The sequence below is a fragment of the Tupaia chinensis genome, unplaced genomic scaffold, assembly GCF_000334495.1.
Source record: "Tupaia chinensis unplaced genomic scaffold, TupChi_1.0 Scaffold144991_2, whole genome shotgun sequence".
In the NCBI taxonomy this organism is placed as follows: Eukaryota; Metazoa; Chordata; class Mammalia; order Scandentia; family Tupaiidae; genus Tupaia; species Tupaia belangeri.
Window position 1 is genome coordinate 3,494,714 of NW_006204851.1, and position 17,336 is coordinate 3,512,049.

General features: G+C 42.8%; 1 protein-coding gene across 1 annotated transcript in view; it reads right to left on the reverse strand.

Moving 5' to 3' along the window:
• AMOT (angiomotin) overlaps positions 1-17,336 on the reverse strand; it is an 85,945-nt gene that overhangs the window by 41,182 nt on the left and 27,427 nt on the right. Inside the window, 3 exon segments of the mRNA XM_014583900.2 lie at positions 2,756-2,848; positions 3,734-3,878; positions 10,864-11,302. Of these exon segments, the coding sequence (XP_014439386.1) occupies positions 2,756-2,848; positions 3,734-3,878; positions 10,864-11,302 (677 nt within the window).

The window sequence follows — 17,336 nt, forward strand, 5'->3', positions numbered from 1 at the left end:
TTATAGCTGTAGGGGGCCATGACATGTGTAGTTATGCCCTATGCCTTTCTAGAACCCTCTCCTCTTAATTTAAACAGATCTCCCACCAGAAACTCAAATAAGGTATTTGGATTTGGACTTGGAGGTTGAGTAGAATTCTTCTGGAAACCTTGAACCCTAAGTCTATAGGAGGAATTTCATTAGGGTAGCATTGCCTTCCTTCCTATTCTGACTTCACATATCTGTTCAGATTTCCTTGGAACAAAATAAACATTTGTTGGATACTTATTGCATATCAGGCATTATACAAACTTAATCCTCAGAACAACCATACAAGGAAGAGAAAATGCATATGAGAAAATGAGGACTCAGAGAGCTTGACTAACTTGCCCAAGGTCCCACAATTGTTAAAGTTCTAAAGTTTGTATTTAAGCACAAGTTATTCTAAATTCTCTCTTACACCAGACTGCCTTCTCCTGGGTTTGGTTTGTTCTAAAATTACTGGAGCACATTCTCTGGAGAAGCTTTTTAAGAGGGCTTCCTTTTCTCCTGTCACAGTTCTAACTACTGTAGCGCTCTGTCAATGTCTGAAGACAAAAGGAATTGAGACAGCTAAGAGTCATGCGTTCTTCTTTCCTGTCTAGTTGGTAGAGTTCACTTTTCCCTCCTAGAGCCATATGACAGTCTTTGGACCTGCTGATGGTATAATTCCCACATTTTTATTTAATTGCCAGATACAGAGAGAGGGAGAAAGCACTCCTCAATGGGGTGTGGTTGTGCCACAATCTCTTCATCTCTCCATCCTGTCAGGAGTCTGGGCACACACACTAGTGCCCAGAGGTTGTTTTTTTTTTTTTTTTTTTTTGGCTGAGGTTCAAATGTGAGATTGGACTCCATTAACGTAAGCTACAAAGCTAGCCCTAAATTCCCATATTTTATAAACTTAAGACAGAGCTCCTAGGACACCTGAAATATCATCTCCACACAGAGAAGAGTATTATTAAGCAGATCTACAGTAAGAATCTATAAATTTGATTTGGTTTTGACCTGAGAGGATACCAGAGTAAGAATCAAAAAATTTGATTTGGTTTTGACCTGAGAGGATACCACTCTATGTCCACCAGTGAACTAGCTTCCAGAGAAACTATGAGACCACAAAAGCAACTTCACAACAATTTACACTAGGCACTGATGACACCAGAAAAACAACATTCTGTGCTCTAAGACATACTGAGAAAAGAAAGGGAGGTGCAAGGAAATGAGGAAGAAAACCCCCCACTCTGAAGCCAAAGCACAACAGAACAACCCAGGAAGGGAGGGGAATATTGTAAGTGAAGATCAAAGAAACTTGTGGAAGCTCAATGGAATGACTTGAAAGGGTCATTTGGAGGCCTGGCAAAGATGGAAGAGACTGACAATACACCACCACATATGACAACACCAGGGATGGCTGGGAGAGGAAATTCAACTAAGGGCATCTTGCAGAAATGAGGGCTGTTCATCTGTTTTCCCCAAATTCATTCTCTCAGCGAACTCTATCCACTATGAAGTTTTTACTGCTTGTTTTATTACAGCAATCGGGAAGAATTAAGCATTGTCTAGCTGGGTGGAGTCTATTAGGGACCCATAAAGAAGAGGATTAATTCATTGTCATGGTCCTAGGGGTATTTCCAGACAAAGAAAACACTATTATGAGGGAGATACAGCTCTACCCTACCCCCACACCCTCCACCTCTGCAACCAGAGTCACTAGTTCAGGCCATAGCAGTGATTCTCCTCTAGCTACCCTAGCAATCTGTTATGGTGTAATGATGTGAAATAATATTAGGAGTTTAAATAATGGAGCAGGTTAGATTTAACACTGAACACTAAGAATCAATTCTGCATGTTACCCATATCTACCAGAGCCAGCACATGGAAACTTCTGAGAAAAACCCTTCAACATTAAGGGGCTTCATGGTTTTTTGCTTGTTGCTAAAGTTTCTTTGTTTCTTTTTTATAAAATTTACTAGAGGGTGCATGTGCTCACTGGAGAGAGACAGAGAGGGGAAAGTGAGAAAAAAAAAACCCCTAAATGGATGGTCACATTGCAATCCCTTCTCTTCTATTCTCCTCTCAGGATTTTGGGCACACACACACACAAGTGCCCAACCTGCTTTTTAAGCTGCTGGGTCTGGGACTTGAATATTGCTCTCAGCTGCCTTAACCATCATGCTAGTGGCTGGCCCAGTTTGTTTATTACTTCTATGAGAGAGATAAAGAGATACAGAGACAGAGATAAAGCATCCCCAACAGAGTCCTCACACCATGATCAATCCCCAGTCTCAGCTAGTCCAGGACACGGGCATGTATGTGTACCCAGCATGCTTAGGAAGGTCCAGGATGTGAAGCCACATTTTTTCCCATGTGGGTCCAGTTACATTATCACTGCACTACCACCCATCCCCAAGAACCCTGTATTTACTAAGGTTCTTTCTTCAGCTAACCTGGATAATAGCAGGGATTTCAAAGGACTTCTCTGGTTTAATACAGAAGGAGCCATTTGTTATGACTAGATGTACAAATAGCCTTCTTGGCTTATCAGGGAAAATTTAAAAAAAAACAACAACAACAAAAAACAGAATCTTTGAACATCATACCTAAACAGGAAAAGAATCCCTTAGCAACCTTTACTTTGCCTGGCTGTTCTAGAAGGCTAAAGAGAACTTTGTAGCCTTCTCACACATCTCACTTCCATCCACACATTATTACCTGTACCTGAAGCTTTCAGACTTACTTTTTGCAAAGAGTTGAGAGATGGTTTTTCTGGTGTCCTCTGACCCCTCATATTCCTTCTCCGCAAGCTGCTTGTTGGCAGTCTCTAGACGCTCTGTGGAATTTGAAGACACTCAACAGGGCCCCACATACAAACTTCCATGCACATGCTGTTTGCCCTCTACACAGTGACCTTTTGTGAAGTAAGCTTGCTTCTTCTTGTTAAACAGGAATGGGTGACAGACATAGGTTTGCAAACATTAATCCCAAAACAATATTAGCCCATGGCAGGGAAGGAGGAAGTAACTATTTAACACTTTCACTCACTCTTCATTGCTAGAGATCAAGTGCAGAATTCGAAATTGTAATGAAGTAATCCATCACTGAATATATATCTTTCAGTAACCAGGAAAATGAGCTTCATGGTTATTATAAAGGCTTCAAAATAATGTAATGTTAAAGCTAGAAATGGACCTTGGCAGTATCTAAATAAGCCCCCTAATTTTGTACGTTAGATACCAAAATGCAATGACAGAAACTAACATTCCCAAGGTCATTTGTCTTGAAGGTGTTGAAGGAGTTTTGAAGTAGAAACTCTCCCACCACTTGCAACATAATCAGGTGAAAATAAAACAAAAGGGGGGGGGAGTCCTAGAAATAACAGGACATCACTATTTCAAGATTGCATGGTCAAAAGACATGTTTCTGCAAAACCTGCAAAGAAAAGGCAGCACCAGTTGTGTGGGTGGGCCAGGCTGATCCAGCAGTCCCAAAAGAGATCCTACCTGATTAACAGGCAGTTCATAGCTCAGAAGACCAGGTACATCCCATCCCCCTGCTTTGCTTAATCAAAGTAGATGCTCTGTGATTTATGGTACTGACCATATCAGTGGGTTGGACAACTACAAAGAGCCTTGTCAGAATCTCCTCTGCACTTCCCTTCACCACCCAGTTCTCAGCTGCTTTAGAGGCACAGAACCAAGCTCATTGATTCCCTCACCTCTCAGATCCCTGTTGAAGTCATGCATTCTCCTTATCTCGCCTTCCAGCTTATTTCTCATGGCTTTCTCCAAGGCCTCTCTTTTGGAGGATGACTTCACAAGGTTTTCATATGCCTCGGAGACACGTTGGATTTCTGACTCCACCTTAATGAAAAAAGATGATCGTTATGATAAAGATAGTGGTGAAGGGGGAACCAGCAGTTAGCGTAATGGCTATGTCGCTGGACTCCCATGTAGTTGACCGCGGTTCGTGTCCTGGACCCGGTGGCTTAAAACTCACGCCGGGCGCATGTGCGTACGTGCCCAAGATCCCGGGAGGAGAATGGAGGAGAAGGGATTGCGGCGTGACCATCCCCCCTGGGGGGTGATTTCTCGCTTTCTGTCTCTACGTCTCTCTCTGTCTGGCGAGCGCACGCGCCCTATAGTGAAAAACAAAAAAAGATAGTGGTGAAGGTAGGAGGCTGATGGGGAAAATGGTCTGAAAAACTGGGGCTAGCCAATGATGTAATGGTTATGTCACTGGACTCCCACATAGTCAACTGCAGTTTGAGAGTCCCAGACCCAGCAGCTTAAAACTCATGCTGGGCATTCATGCTCAAAATCCTGAGAGGAGACTGGAGGAGAAGGGACTAGCATGGCCATCTCCCCTGGGAGGTGATTTCTCGCTTTCTGTCTCTCTATCTCTGTCTATTCAGCAAGTACACACACTCCATAGCAAAAATCTCTTCCTTAAAAAAATATGGTCTGTAAAACTTCTATTCACATCCTTCCTGATAGCATCCCCTGGGGCATATAGCTTATAGACAGCCAAGTGGCAAGCGTAATACTGACAAGAAAAGTTTCAAAGAAGGAGCTTAAAGTTCCATTATAAGATCAGTAATTAACTCATTGTGCCATGGCATTTCCTTAGGTTAAAATACACAGCTTCTACTTTCAGAGAAGATGGTAAAATAGAATATAATCTATAATTATGGTTGTTATTTTAATTCCTAAGTAAGAAGCTTCTTTACTTGAAAATATCAATAATAGTGTTAGATATAGTATGTAGACAACTTTACATCAGAACATTCAAAGAAATTGTACATCCATACTTATTTCAGTTTCTCCTAATATATGCTTAGTCAAGGGACACATCTTATCATTTGAGCAGAAACAAAAGTTAAATTGCCTTTCCCAAGAGCAAGTCAATGGCAGAGACAAACCTCAAAAACCCTAAGCATCAGGGACCAGCTCTGTGGTGCAGTGGCGATACGCTATTCAAGAAAAGCTGGAGCCCATATGGCAATCACAGTTCAAATCCCCAGCCTAGTCAGCCTGAAACATGCTGGGCATGTACACAAGTGTCCAGGACCCAATGAACTGAAGGACTAGAGGAAGGAGATCCTTTGTGACCAAACCCTGTAGAGGGTGCCTCTCTCTCTCTCTCTCTCCCTCTCTCTCTCTCTCTCACTTGACCATGTACCCTATCATGAATATAAGGAGGAGAAAACTCAAAGCTTCAGTCTCAGGTAGTAGTTAAATTTAATTAAACAGACATTTAATTAGGGCTAAATTTTTACAAGAACTCTTTAAAGCAATGTGGGTGTGTAAATAAAAGAGAACATTACTGTTGCTCTCAAGGAGTTTGCAATCTAATCACGTAAAAGAATATAGAGCAAGATAAATCCAGATTTTTTAAAAGTAGGAGTAGTGCTATAAAGTACAGAGAAGGAAGAGGTTATTCCTTGTTGGGAGGAGGGGGAAGGGGAACAATTTCAGGGAGAAGGTGGTATTTAGAGTCAGATCCTGAATAATGGGTCAGATTTCTTTTTTTTTAATTTAAATTTATTTATTTACATTCATTCACTATACATCATTACAGCATACAAAGTGAGATTTCCCATCCAGAATACACTGTATATTGGTTCAATAAAGCACATCAACATACATGTTATCAACAAATAATTTTCCATTTATTTCCTGTATAGTCTGCTTTTTTTGACATCCTTGATTCCCTATCCCTCACCCTAATCACATAAAAGAATATAGAGCAAGATAGATCCAGATTTTTAAAAAGAAGGAGTAGTGCTGGGAACCAGCAGTTAGTGTAATGGCTATGTCGCTGGATTCCCATGTAGTCGACCGCGGTTCGCATCCCGGACCCGGTGGCTTAAAACACACCAGGCGCATGTGTGTGAGTGCCCAAGATCCCGAGAGGAGAAGGGATTGCGGCGTGACCATCCCCCCTGAGGGGTGATTTCTCGTTTTCTGTCTCTATGTCTCTCTCTGTCTGTCTGGCGAGCGCAGGCGCCCTACAAAAAGATCTCCAAAAAAAAAAAAAAGGAGTAATGCTATAAAGTACAGAGAAGGAAGAAGTTATTCTTTGTTGGGAGGAGGGGGAAGGGGAACAGTTTCATGGAGGAGGTGGCATTTAGAGTCAGATCCTGAATAATGGGTCAGATTTCAATGAGCAGAGGTGAGGGGAAGGGTATGCTATTTTGAGTGAGCAAATGCATTCTCAGAATGACCAGTAGTCTAATTTGGCTGGACACTATGGGGTACAGAGGAAGCTGGCCAGATATGGCTGCAAAGATAGATTGGAGTAAGATCATAAAAGAGTTTTAAAGCCGGGCATTTGGACTTTATCCCACAGTCAGTGGGAAAGCAGTACAGACTTTTTAACAGAAATTCATGATCAGAGTTGTGTTTTATGACACCTTGGCAAATCTTGTAAAAAAAAAATAGAAAGGGTCTTGCTCAGAAACAGCTATAATACTGATATAATGAGGAAGAAAACAAGAAACTAGACTCGCGGGTTTTTCTGAAACCAGTATAGTTCCAATTTTACATATAATAACCACAAAGATATTTGCATATAATTTGTATAAGGCAAATAAACCTCATGGCCTATTAAGCAATGTTCAAATTAAATGTGACTCCTGCAACCATCCTGCATTCCTTCTAAATTTTCCACTATTTTCCTTAACAAAGCTTAGGGTACTTTATGGTGAGAAATATCAAGTGCCCAGAGGGAGACGGGGGAAAGGTAGGGTTACCAAACAACTGCCATTCAACTTGCCCCTCCCTGTCTCCAAAATCCTGCCTGAGACAGGATTGCCTGCAAACAAATGAGGCTTACAGCACAGAAAAGAGCAGACTTGAAAGTGTTTTTCTCCTTGCAGATGGCACCAAGATAACAGCACAGAAGGTGAAAACTGGTGAATGGCATTTAGAGACAAGATCTGCAAGGCCTGAGCCTGATGAAGTTTTTGCATGCAATTCAAGTGCTGGGTAGAGAAAACAAACATTTCCATTTGAAAGAGCAAGTTTGGTGCTGGTCTGCTCCTTTAGCATGCAAGGCTTTCTAGGTCCCCACAGAATGCCATACACAAAAAGTAGTCCCTTCACACAAGGTGTTCAGACTGCTATGTCAAGATACTGTACTAATCCTTCCCCTACTCTCTGTACAGATACTGTACCCTTCAAAAGGGCAAGTAGTAGGCTGGCCCCATAGCTTAGTAGTAAAGGAAGCAGAATCTCATATGGCCAAGCACATGGTGCAATGATCTGAAAAACACACCAGGCACATATGTGAGTGCATGCCCCAAATATAGACAGGATGAAGAGGTGGAAGAGAAGTGATTGCAGCATGACCACGCCTCCTTGGGGGGGGCGGGGAGTGAATACTCTATCACACATACACACTCTGGAAATTAAAAAATAAAGGTGGGGGGAGTGGTGAATTACAGCTCTGTCAATAGACCTTCCGGGAAAAGCACAGAAAGACATGACCACTGGTTTGGTCTGGACAATGGTGAGGGGCAGGGAAGTGAGGGTGGACAGAGAACTTTCCAGACTATTCTTTTTTTTTAAATTTTTAAATTTTTTATTATCATTATAATTGTCTTTATATTACATTGGATTACATGTAACTTTACAGTGTATTACAATGCTTTTTCAAAAGGGAATCCCATGCATGTCAGTCAATACAGAGACATTAATCTCCTCGCTTCAACATTCAATATCTTTTCTATGCTTTCCCCAATCATTATTATTATTCTTATTCCCTTCATGACCTGAAGGCCTTTTTATTTTTCCCAGCATCACCTGGAATCTACTCTTCTCCCAACTCTTTTCTTCTTCTGCCCTACCTGTCCCTCTTCTCAACCTCAGCATTGGACTGGGCTTCACTTCCCCCAAACACTCAAGCTCTGCCAGTTGCACCTCTTTGAGGCATTTTTCCTCATCCAACGAAAATCCTACTCTGCTCCGCTTCCTTTTCACCCACCCCATCCCATCATCTGCCAAATCACTATAAATCCTTTAGTGATGAAGACTCATGGGAAGGGTCTTCAAAATGTTCATGGGAAATGCATACCATGAAAAAGCTATCCATAGATTTCAATATTTTTTGAACCAGAATAAATTCATACTTGAACTCCATTTTCCATAATTTTTCCCCATTTTTTAAACTTTTTTTTAATTACCAGAGGACACCTGTGCTCACCAGAGAGAAAGAGAGAAAGACTGCGGGAGAGAGAGGGATAAAGCTCCCCCATCGGGGTGTGATCACACTGCAATCCCTTTCCTCCATTTCTCTACCTCAATAGTATTTAGGGCATGCATACATTCAACATGTTTCTTAATAAACCAGGGCCAGGACTCAAACTGCAGTAGGCCATGTAGGATCTGGCTCCCTTAACCACTGTATTACAGGACAGCCCCTCCATAAAATTTCTGAAGTCCCCTCATGTAGAAAATCTGGGCTCAATGCCCAGTGATTGTATCAGATATGGGCCTGAGGATGCTTAACTAGAGAGTCGGAGAGGGGTATCAGCTCTTAACCTTATCAGCCTAGCTGACTTTTTATTGTGTGCATATAATTAATTTATTTCACCAGTGTGATGGGGGAGGAGTATAGTGAAAACGAGAGAGAGAAAATTGGGGCAAGCCAGGAACAAATAGTTCTCACTCTGCCCCAACAACCCTCATCCAGATTTGAGAAAATAGAGGTTGGGGTGGTGGGAGCTTTGCTACATAATAAGACTTACTTGGTCATAAGCCTCCCCCTCTTTCACGATCCAGATCTGGTGTTGACAAATCCTCAGCTTCATTCAGGCCCCTGAAATTTCCACTCCTGGTGTCTCCTAAGGATAGCTACCAAACAATACAGGCAACTTCCTTTCCCTCCCACACCTTCACCCTCACCTTCCTGAACAGTTCACACTGTAGGAAGATCAAACCACATGAGTTTCACAAAGACAAAAGCAGCAAAGAAGCTGTCAAAAGGCATACCCTATTCACCAACAGCCACTGGAAGGCAAGAGCTAAGGTTCCTAGTTTAGGGCATTCAATAGCTGAAGCCCCAGTGGCAAGACTGTGAGCTGGTGACACACATCTTTTTCTGTTTCCATAGCCTATGGCTGTCACCTGTCACCTAGCTGTGAGAGTAGGTCCCTCCCGCCCCCCATACACACCAGAGAAAAAGAACAGATGTTGAATCTGAACTGCAGGGAAGGACCAAAGCAAAACGTGGGTAGGCGGGGTGTGAAAAAGAGTTACTATGAGAACTCGCCCTAGGAAACATACTCTGAGCCTTTTCCAGAATAAAGCAGGGCAGACTCTAACTTCAGCTAGAGAGGGTTTTTTTTTAGGAACTAAAGTTTTATATTTAAGATTCAAATTCATATTTGGGAAAACATCAAGACGAAAATACTTAAAATGCTAATAGGTTCTTAACCTACATAGACATTACCACATCCTATGTTTTTTTTTCTTTCATGATAAAGCATGTGCATGCACATGAAAGAGCAAGAGAAGCACCCTCGACAGAGTCTAGTCACACTGTGTTCCTCTTTCTCCAGTCCTCCCATCAGATCTTGGGTACTTGTGCACATATCCAGTGTGTTTCAACCTTGGCACCATGTAGAATGCAGCTTCTCCTGAGCAGTGCATAACCACTGTGCCAAAGAGCTGGTCCCCAGCATCACCACTATTCTTGACCTTATAAAGAAGTGTCCTGGCCTTTTAGAATTCTAAAATGACCAATTGGGTTTTCCTTAGGGTTATAGTATCTGGGAAAACTGTATGAATTCGTATCTCCCACATAAATGTAAAATGTTACTTATCCTAGATACACAGGCAGGATTTTTTTCAACGTTTGACCCATATCTACTTGTTAGATAGAAAAATCCTGAAGATTTACTCATAAGTTATTCAGGTACCTCCAAGTGGAAACTTATATGGATATTAAATAAGTCCCATAAAGTTTTTGCCTGTTTGGGTTTTTTTTTTTATTTTTGTTTTTGTTTTGCTAGAGGGTGTATGCACTCATCACAGAGAAACAGAGAAGCAGCGAGGGGAAGAAGAGAAAGCACCCCCATGGGGAATGGTCAAAGTGTAATCTTTTCTCTTACACCTCTTCTTTCTTTTGGGATTTTGGGCATGCACAAGCACACACCTGACATGTTTCTCAAGCCACCAGGTCCAGGACTTGAACCATGTAGTCAGCCATGTGGGATCTGGCTGTCTTAACCATGAGGCCATGGAGCCGACCCAATTTTTTTAATTATTATTTTATGAGAGATTTTTGCTATAGGTCACATGAATTCACTGGAGAGAGAGAGAAAGAAACAGAGAGACAGAAAGTGAGAAATCACCCCCCTGGGGGGATGGCAACACCACAATCCCTTCTCCTCCATTCTCCTCTTGGAATTTAGGGCACACATGCTCAGTGTGAGTTTCAAGTTGCCAAGTCCAGGACTAGAACCTCGACTGACTACATGGGAGTCCAGCACCTTAACTACTATGGTACCTCTTGGCCCCCCATTTCTTAATTAACATTTATTTAACGTATTCATGACTATGAATATTAGAGAGAGAGAGAGAGAGAGAGAGAGAGAGAAACATGCACTCTCAAAAGGATGTCATCATGATGTGATCTCCTATCCCCAGCTTGCTAGCTCATCAGGCTCTTGTGAATGCATGTAAACACCCAACATGTCTTGGGTCGACCTGGCCATGGATCTGAACCCATGGTCACTCATATTTCTTCCAGCAGTGCAATTCAGTATGCTACAACTGCGCCACCAAGGCTGGGACACAAATAAGATTTAAAGGAGACTCTAATATCCCAAAATGGAAGCCTCACCTTCTGCAATCTTGCCACCTTTTCATAGCATCCTTCCAACTCCTGTCGCAAATTCCGGTTCTCATCTGAGAGGATCTCCACCATCTGCTGGGCTCTGGAAACGATGGCAAAGGGGTCGGCAGGCATTGGCTGATAAGAAGCAGAGGACTGCTGAGCCCGAGGCATAGCTGAATAGGCTTCTCCAGGCTGCTGTTGCTGCTGATTCAAACCAGGTTGGGAGAGCCGGTCATGATCCCCCCGGTGAGGCTGGTTAGGTGGCCTAGACAGGTGACCTGAGTGGTCTCCTTGGTTTGGGACCAAGGGGTGCTGGGCAGGAGACAACCTAGTGGATAATGGAGACTGCAGCAATGGTAAGGAACCCCCAGACGTCAGGGAAGAAGTAGGGCTGTGAGGCTGAGAGTTTCTGGCCGACAATGGCAATGAGATGTCCTGTGCTGGCCTGTAAAACATGAAGGGCAAGCTCAGATTAAGTTTGCTTCTAAGGCCCCAGGGGAGAAAGGCACAAGAAACTGAGATGAGGTGGCTTCTGGTGCTCCTAGGATACCTGCAAAACGAGGAGCAGGCAGGGTTAGATCAAACCAGATGACCTCCAGGTCCGGGACTCAACCGTGGTCAACTACAGGATCTTTGCAAAGACCTCACCAGTCCTTTCCCGACCTGACTTCCTATGACTCTACCTTAAAAACAGAGGTATGATCCCTGGTGGGGGAGGGGATCAAACCAGATGACCTCCAAGGTCACTTCTTGAAAATCTAAATGATGTACACCTTTATCTTTATTGCTCAAGACTAAGAGTTTGAAACAACCCTTCTACGAGATAATTTTCATCTTGTTAGTTTAAGCTACACTTTTTCTGATATTACATGGTCCAGCACACATAAAGATTCAAATTTAGAAAATGTATTCCACTTGCCCAGAAGGAAACAACAAATAGTCATCTTAATGAGTCACCCCTTACCTTGCTATCTGCAGCTCCTTTTGATAATTCATATGTTCCCCGAAAATATTACTAAAGGATTTCTAGATACTCATGACACTAGAGATATCAAACCATTATTGTTGGTTCTGGTTATTAATGATTTAATAACGTCCATCAGCAGTAACAACTGCAAGACTTGAAGATGGTTATAGGCAACACCACTATTATCATTTTTGATGTATGGATTCACAAAATGTTAAGGACTAGAAGGGCTTTAAAGAAATTAGGCCCAACACCATCATTGGACAGAAGGGAAAACTGAGGCCAAGAGAGGAAAAGTGATTGGCCAAATATTGAGTGAGTCAGTGGCAGTGCCAGGGTAGAATCGTTTTCCAACTCCAATTTTCTGGCTCTTCCATGATCCATAATGTATTAATTTCTGTGCAATGATGTTTACCTTCCCAACCTACTGCTTATAGAAAGTTCCAGAAAGAGAACATTGGTACATTGTTTAATGTGACTCTTTCATTTCTGTACCTAATTATTAGGTACAAAATACTAATATCCAAGTATGAATAGTTCTTACTTAATGCCTATTGCCCAGAAAGGGAAGTAATCACAGTATGTAGACAGATCATATCTACCACCATCAGCACTACCAAGAAGAATATTTTACAGTGTACACTGAAGACAAAAAGCTTGTTCACTACCAGCCGATGTCCAACTAACTTCATATGCTCCCAAGTCCTGTGGACACTAGTCCTATAGTTGCTATTTTTTTTTCTTTTTTTTTTTTTTTGGAGGGGTTTTTGCTTTAGGGGGGGTGGGCTCGCCCCAGACAGACAGAGAGAGACAGAGAGACAGAAAGCAAGAAATCACCTCCCGGTGGGATGGCCACGCAACAATCCCTTCTCCTCCATTCTCCTCTCGAGATCTTGGGCACGCACGCACGCGTGCCCGGCGTGAGTTTAAGCCACCAGGTCTGGGACTCAACTGCGGTCAACTACGTAGGAGTCTAGTGACAGCCATTATGCTAACTGCTGGTCCCTATAGTTGCTATTTCTCAATCCGGGGAAGCCAGATGGTTAAAAGCTTAGGATCTGAATCTCAACAGAAAGAGTTTGGAAAAAAAAAAAAGAAAGAGTTTGGAGTAGACCTTTTCTACTGTTTACTAGCTGTGTCACCTTGCTCAAGTTACTTCATCTTCATGAGCCTGTTTCATTCCTGCGACTGTAGCAGATGAACTGCAAACACACTTGGGGTCTTCTCATTTTCAGCACAAGAGGAATTACAAAAAGTCTCTTAACTGTTTTCCAGTGAGATCTGTTGACCTTGTTAGAGATTTTACATATGGAATATCCAGTTAATCTTTGCACTAAATTGCACAAAATTTATGGTGGAACTGGGACAAATCACCAGGCGCAATTAACTTTTAACTGGCGTTCCAGATGCTAAAGCATGTCCCTCCCACATACACTAAAGTTACCATTATTGTTCATTTAGACATCCCTACAAAAGATCCTCACTTGGGCCTTTTACAACTACAAAAAACACTTGCTGAGAAATACTCAGTAACCTAGATATTCATGAGACCTCTCAAACATGCTCAAATCTTGGTTCATGTCCCTTAGCCCTATCTATGCCTTGGGTATACCCATATTCTTCCAACTGTATACATATGTCACTACAAATAATTACTTAATACTGAAGAGGCATCTAAACTATTTGGTAGTCGTGATTACAACAGGAAAGCTGCTACCATATATAATCTTTCTTTCCGAGACTCTAAAGAACTCATCCAATCAAAAGCCTGAGTACTGTTTATCAATTTAATTAGTGAACAGTTCCCATTTTCCAGTCGATAGAGTTTTCATTTCCTCATGAGTAAAATGGACTATATATACCCTCTTTCTTCTGTGTAAATGCTATTATACTTTATGGGGGGGTAGGGTGGTCATTTAGAAAGTTCATAAAAATACACATTATTGAAAAACTACAGGGGCTGGACCAAGTGGCACAATGGTATAATATGATGCTCTACAAGTCTGATACATATAATAAGCTTCTGGGTTTATATCCAGAGACCTCCCTAAGTATGCCAGGCATGCATGTGCCCATGATCTGGGCCTGGCTGACACTAAGTAAGTCACAGCATCAAGACTCTGTTTGGGCTGCTATCTCTCTGTTTCTCTCTCTCTCTCTGAAGAAATAAATAAACTCTCTTTTTGGAGAGGTTTTTTTGTTTGTTTTTGTTTGTTTGTTTGTTTTTGCTATAGGACACATGCGCTCGCCAGAAAGACAGAGAGAGACAGAGACCAAAAGCGAGAAATCACCCCCTGGTGGGATGGCCATGCCACCATCCCTTCTCCTCCATTCTCCTCTCGGGATCTTGGGCATGCACGCACACATGCCTGGTGTGAGTCTAAGCCACTGGATCCAGGACTCAAATCGCAGTCAACTACATGGGAGTCCAGTGACATAGCCATTACGCCAACTGCTGGTCCCAAAATAAATAAACTTTTTAAAAAGAAAGCTATACTGGAGTTGAATCTTTTTTTTTTTTTTTGGAGAGGCGTGCTTGCTTTTGGGCGTGTGTGCTTGCCAGAGAGAGAGAGAGACAGAGAGACAGAAAGCTAGAAATCACCCCATGAGGGGATGGCCATGCTGCAATCCCTTCTCCTCCATTCTCCTCTCAGGATCTTGGGCACACACGCACACGCGCCTGGCATAAGTTTAAGCCACCGGGTCCTTGACTCGAACCACAGTCGACTACATGGGAGTCCAGAGACACAGCCATTATGCTCACTGCTGGTCCCACTGGAGTTGATTCTTAAATAGCTCCTCCAGTAACTCCACTCATTAAAAAAAGACATGGATTTCAAAATTTTTTTGCATCAAAATTAAATTGTACTTTAATTCTATTTTTTCATGGATGTTTTGAAGTCCTCTTGTACACATATTTGTAGAGTTAATTAAAATGTCCTAGGATTTCTTGGAGACTTTTGCATTTCTTGGGCAGAAATGTTTGGATTAAATTTCTTGTTTTCCCATCTAGGTCTCAAAATTTCAAGGAAAAAAAAAATCATTGTTTTAACCTCATCATTGTTTCCAGCACTTGGAAACCCAGGGCCTGGGAGGTGTTCTCTTCTAGATTGAATGCCCAGTTCTGAACTGGGCTTCCACTCCACAGTCCCCTGGGCCCCATCAAGCAACTCAAACCTCTCTCTCAAACAAACTAGGTCACTGGCTTCCCTCTTGCCTGGAGGCTGAAAGGCCCCTCCATGCTTTGGTTAGTAGAAGGCTCCCAGGGGCCTCAGGGAGGAGGAGAGCACAAGGTCTCTGGAAAAGGTCTCTGGGGCTGGATAAGCCAAGGACAAAGATAAGCAGAGACAAGGCAACTGCCCCTCAGTTCCTCAGGCTGGAAAAGGAAGCAGATCTCAGTGCACCCTGATGTTGAGAAATCCAAGGCAGCCCATTCCTGGCAGGTTTGCAAACAAGCTAAGGCTGGGGCAGTCTCAAAGGAAGAGAAAGCCCTCCAGTGAAGGAACTCCATCTGGGCTACAGCATCCACCCAACACAAAAAAGCAGGACAAGATGGTCCCAACAAAGGGGTGAAGATTCCCCCCAGAAGAGGGGATTGAAGAACAACAGGGCTGGGGAGCAAATGACAGGGATGTGAGAAGAAGCAAGAATATGCACAAGATGAAATAACAATAGTAAGAATAATTATGTTAATAATAAAGGTGGCAGCAGTCACATGAGCAGCACACTCTTTAGGTCCTTCCATCACACAGCAGCTTAAATCACTCCCCTGAGGGACCAGCAGTTAGCGTAATGGCTATGTCGCTGGACTCCCACGTAGTCGACCGCGGTTCGTGTCCCGGACCTGGTGGCTTAAAACTTACGCCGGGCGCGTGTGCGTGCGTGCCCAAGATCCCGAGAGGAGAATGGAGGAGAAGTGATTGCGGCGTGACGGAGGAGAAGGGATTGCGGCGTGACCATCCCCCCTGGGGGGTGATTTCTCGCTTTCTGTCTCTATGTCTCTCTCTGTCCGTCTGGCGAGCGCACGCGCCCTACAGTGAAAAAAATCTCTCAAAATAAATAAATAAATAAATAAATTTTAAAAAAAAAATCACTCCCCTGACACAATAACCAGGATCAACAAGCCACTCACAAACAACAGAAATATGAGACCAAGGAAGCCTTACCTACTTTCCTGTCCCTTCACTCCCTTCATCCTGCTCCTTCCCAAGACTACCTGGGCCACTAGGGCTCTGCAGAAAAGGGACATAGCATATGTGCAGCACTGACAGAGGCCACTGACTAAAATCTGTGTCCTTCCTAAGTCAGGGCTCTCTTCCAGAGACAGCTTCTGGGGAAGGACACTCATGGTAAGTAAAAGCCCCACCACCAGCTGCCATAGCACATTCTACCCTGCCACCTCTAGGACTGGGAGTCCCCGCCTTCCCTAGCTGCATGCACAAACACACACACATACTCCTGGTTCACATATGTGCAGGCCATGCACACACACACTCACCAGAGCAGGTGCCACCGACAGCCCAGAAGCTAGTTTGTTCTCACCACAGAAACAGAGCCTTTCCCTGGCTGGGCAATGGGGAATCTGTGAGTCCAGGAGCAGCGGGCTGCAAATTCCTGATAGTTTCTCTTGCACAACCAGCTCTGCTCTGAGCTACAGAGTTAGGTCACCCTTAGATTTCACTAAACAAGGATTTCAAGAAACCTCAGATCTGGGCAAGATTTCAACCATTGAAAGGAGGTGGCTGCTTTATAAACTGAGATTATATAATTTTTAAAAGCAGTTGATAAATGTAAAAACCCAGGATGAAGAAAAGGCTCAAGACTTAGAAAGGCGAAGATTCTGAAATATTTTAATTCTTTAGATGCCTTGGCCTTGTTTCCCATTTGGAGTTGTGGGCATTCAAGATATTTATTTTTTAAGTGGGGAGGAAGCTATAGGGAAGACAATGTAATCGAAGGATTGTTAGTAACATTTTGTTCATATTAACAGCAAATCTCTGGCATTTCACTGCACCTCTAAAGGCAAACAAGGTTTGTTTGTTTAACAGCAATCTGCACAAAGAGCTTCCTTTGCATCCTCATCTGTGATTTTTGGATTAAGAACTAAAGAATTTAGTTTTCTAATTGTTTGGTGCTAACAACAGTTGCTTGGAAAAGTACTCACAAACTATATAGCTAGTTAGTTAAAGAAAATAAAGGAGGAAAAATATATCACACCTAAAACCAATTCAATTCTGGAAAGCAGTTCAACTACCTCCTCTTGCTGATCCCTCGGTTTCACTCCCTCACACAGGGCCCTGAAAAAAATGTTACAGCCAGCACTTGCCTGATACAGACCAAAACTCCACATGGTACATCCTCCAACTAGGGCCATTTTGGGTTTGACTATTCATCAACTACATTAGGCATTCTGCTTCTCTCCGATAGAGAAAAAACTGTTAGAGCAAGCCTATGTGTTAAAATACTGCTCAAACGGGGACCAGCAGTTAGCGTAATGGCTATGTCGCTGGAC